Source organism: Drosophila kikkawai, chromosome X, assembly GCF_030179895.1.
Source record: "Drosophila kikkawai strain 14028-0561.14 chromosome X, DkikHiC1v2, whole genome shotgun sequence".
In the NCBI taxonomy this organism is placed as follows: domain Eukaryota; kingdom Metazoa; phylum Arthropoda; class Insecta; order Diptera; family Drosophilidae; genus Drosophila; species Drosophila kikkawai.
In genome coordinates, this window is record NC_091733.1 from 27866292 (window position 1) to 27868414 (window position 2123).

Below are 2123 nucleotides of genomic sequence, written 5' to 3' on the forward strand. Positions count from 1 at the left end.
CACCCTGTATCGATAAAACTGATATTTTAACCTCAAATGCAATATTTTTCGATATTTGAAATACGATATTGGTTAAAAAATGTTATATTGATCGATATTTAGACACTGTAAAGATAGTTTTGATATTTTAACCTTAAATGGAATATTTTTTATATATTTAAAATAGGATATTGAATAAAAACAATATTTTGGTTGATATCGATATCATTCATATCGATAATATTGATATTTCAACCTTAAAAAATATTTCTTGATATTTTAAAATACGATATTGGATAAAAAATATGATATTGGTCGTTATATAGACTTTGTTTGGATAATATCGATATTTATACCTTAAATATAATATTTTTTGATATTTAAAATCCAATATATCTAGTGTTACAATATTTTAAATACGATATTGAGCTTTCTATTGTTGTCGATATAGCATATAGGACTATATCCCTCGTTATACATCTCTAAAATATGTATTTATATATCTTTTCAGGCTATTATCTTGGCATCTACTTAATTCCCTATTAATCCCTATAAAAAAATTTCCACAATGCGGCAAACAGTTCTGATTATTCTCAGATTCTAGCAACAAACAGATAACACCATCTTATCTCTGTACACTTCTGGAAAATCTGGTAAAAATCTCAAGTACCATCGATATACTATTTAACTTTAATTATGTTGCCAAAATATATATGCTAAACGCTTAAGGAAACTATAATTTTATACTGATAAAGCCTGTTTATCTAAGCCTTATTAAGGTGCCAAGTACAAAAGTCAATAGACTCCATTAGAAGCCATTTATTGGGCATAACACGATACTCAATACGGTATTTATAAAGAGAGCTCCATTGAAATCTTCTTTGAACTTATAATTTTGATATCAAGTCTTTTGCTAGCCAAATGGGTTTTATCTTTTCACCTTGATAATTTTATTCTGGCATCTTAGCTGGAGTTTCCGTTCACTGCATCTGACCGTACTGCGACAGATCCTGCTGCAACTGGTACTGGATGGCCCGCTGCTTGGCCTTCTCGTAGATGGGCATCAGCTGCTTGGTCTCGCCCAGCTGCTTCAGCAGCTCCATTATGAAGGGCAGATAGTTGTGGCGACGACGCTGATTCTCCTGCCGATAGCGTCGCTTCTTTTCCATCTCGAACTTGACATAGGTCCTCAGGTTGGCTATCTCCGCCTGCCTTTCAGCCAGACTAAGCGAAGGCGGTGGCTGGTGGACAAGCAATTGGATTTGACGCTCATAGCAACGCTGGCGATCCGAAACGACGGCCATTAGATTGAAATGAATCTCTCCAACGCTATAGCGTTGCATTCGGGCCTCGATAATGGGACGAACCACGTCCAGCCAGTTTTGACCACGTTTGATTTCGGCCAGATCGATGGGACCTTCATGAAGACCATCCAGCTCATAGAGACGTCCATTGATGGGCATATAACCCACAAAGTGATACACATCATCGTCCATCGGTGACTGCGGCAGTTCCACCTCAAAGTGCACGGGCCGGGCAAAGGAGTTGTGCACCGTTCGGATCTTTTCCTCATTGCCCAGGCACAGACCACGACTCTCCGGGTCCATGCTCTGGCAGAATTGCCTGAAGCCAGTCAGCGTTTCGCCCAAATCAATATCCGTGTGACGGAGATTGAGCAGAATACTGAGCAGGGCCTGGGTGGCGCAGGCATTAGGGATTACCTGGCGGGCAAAGAACACATCCTTGCAATTTCTAACCACCTGCCCGTCCGGCTTGTCGTCCTGCACCCACTTGAACAGAAAGATCAGGCCATGTATGGGCTCCAGCAGATGGAAGGCATGAGCGTTCAGTGTCCAGATCTCCTCCACCTGGGCACCGGTGCAGCCAAAGCCGCGTATTAGCTCGGTGAAAACACCCGGATCGCTCTCGATGAGACACCAGGAGTCCTCCGGTGTGGTGACCTTGGTAACGGCTTCGGTGTTGTTCGGTTGCATCGAGTCCTCCACATTTGCCATGACTTTGAGAGCTATTTTTTCTTCTCGTAAATGTTGTTGTCGTAGATGTTCAGCAACGATGGGCTCCAACAAATAAATTTTTTTGATTTTGTTTTCAAGTGACAGCAGCACGAAAGGTAGGTTGGACAT

The 2123-nt window shown here is 41.1% G+C and overlaps 1 protein-coding gene across 1 annotated transcript; it reads right to left on the reverse strand.

The window, feature by feature from the left end:
* Positions 1-766: 766 nt before the first annotated feature.
* Uch-L5R (Uch-L5-related) lies at positions 767-2123 on the reverse strand. The gene has a single exon (XM_017168678.3). The coding sequence runs from the start codon at positions 2121-2123 to the stop codon at positions 960-962; it is 1164 nt and encodes a 387-aa protein (XP_017024167.2). The 3' UTR covers positions 767-959.

Coding starts and splice junctions, on each gene's coding strand:
- Uch-L5R (XM_017168678.3), bottom strand. CDS start 2,123: ATGTCCAACCTACCTTTCGTGCTGCTGTCACTTGAAAACAAAATCAAA.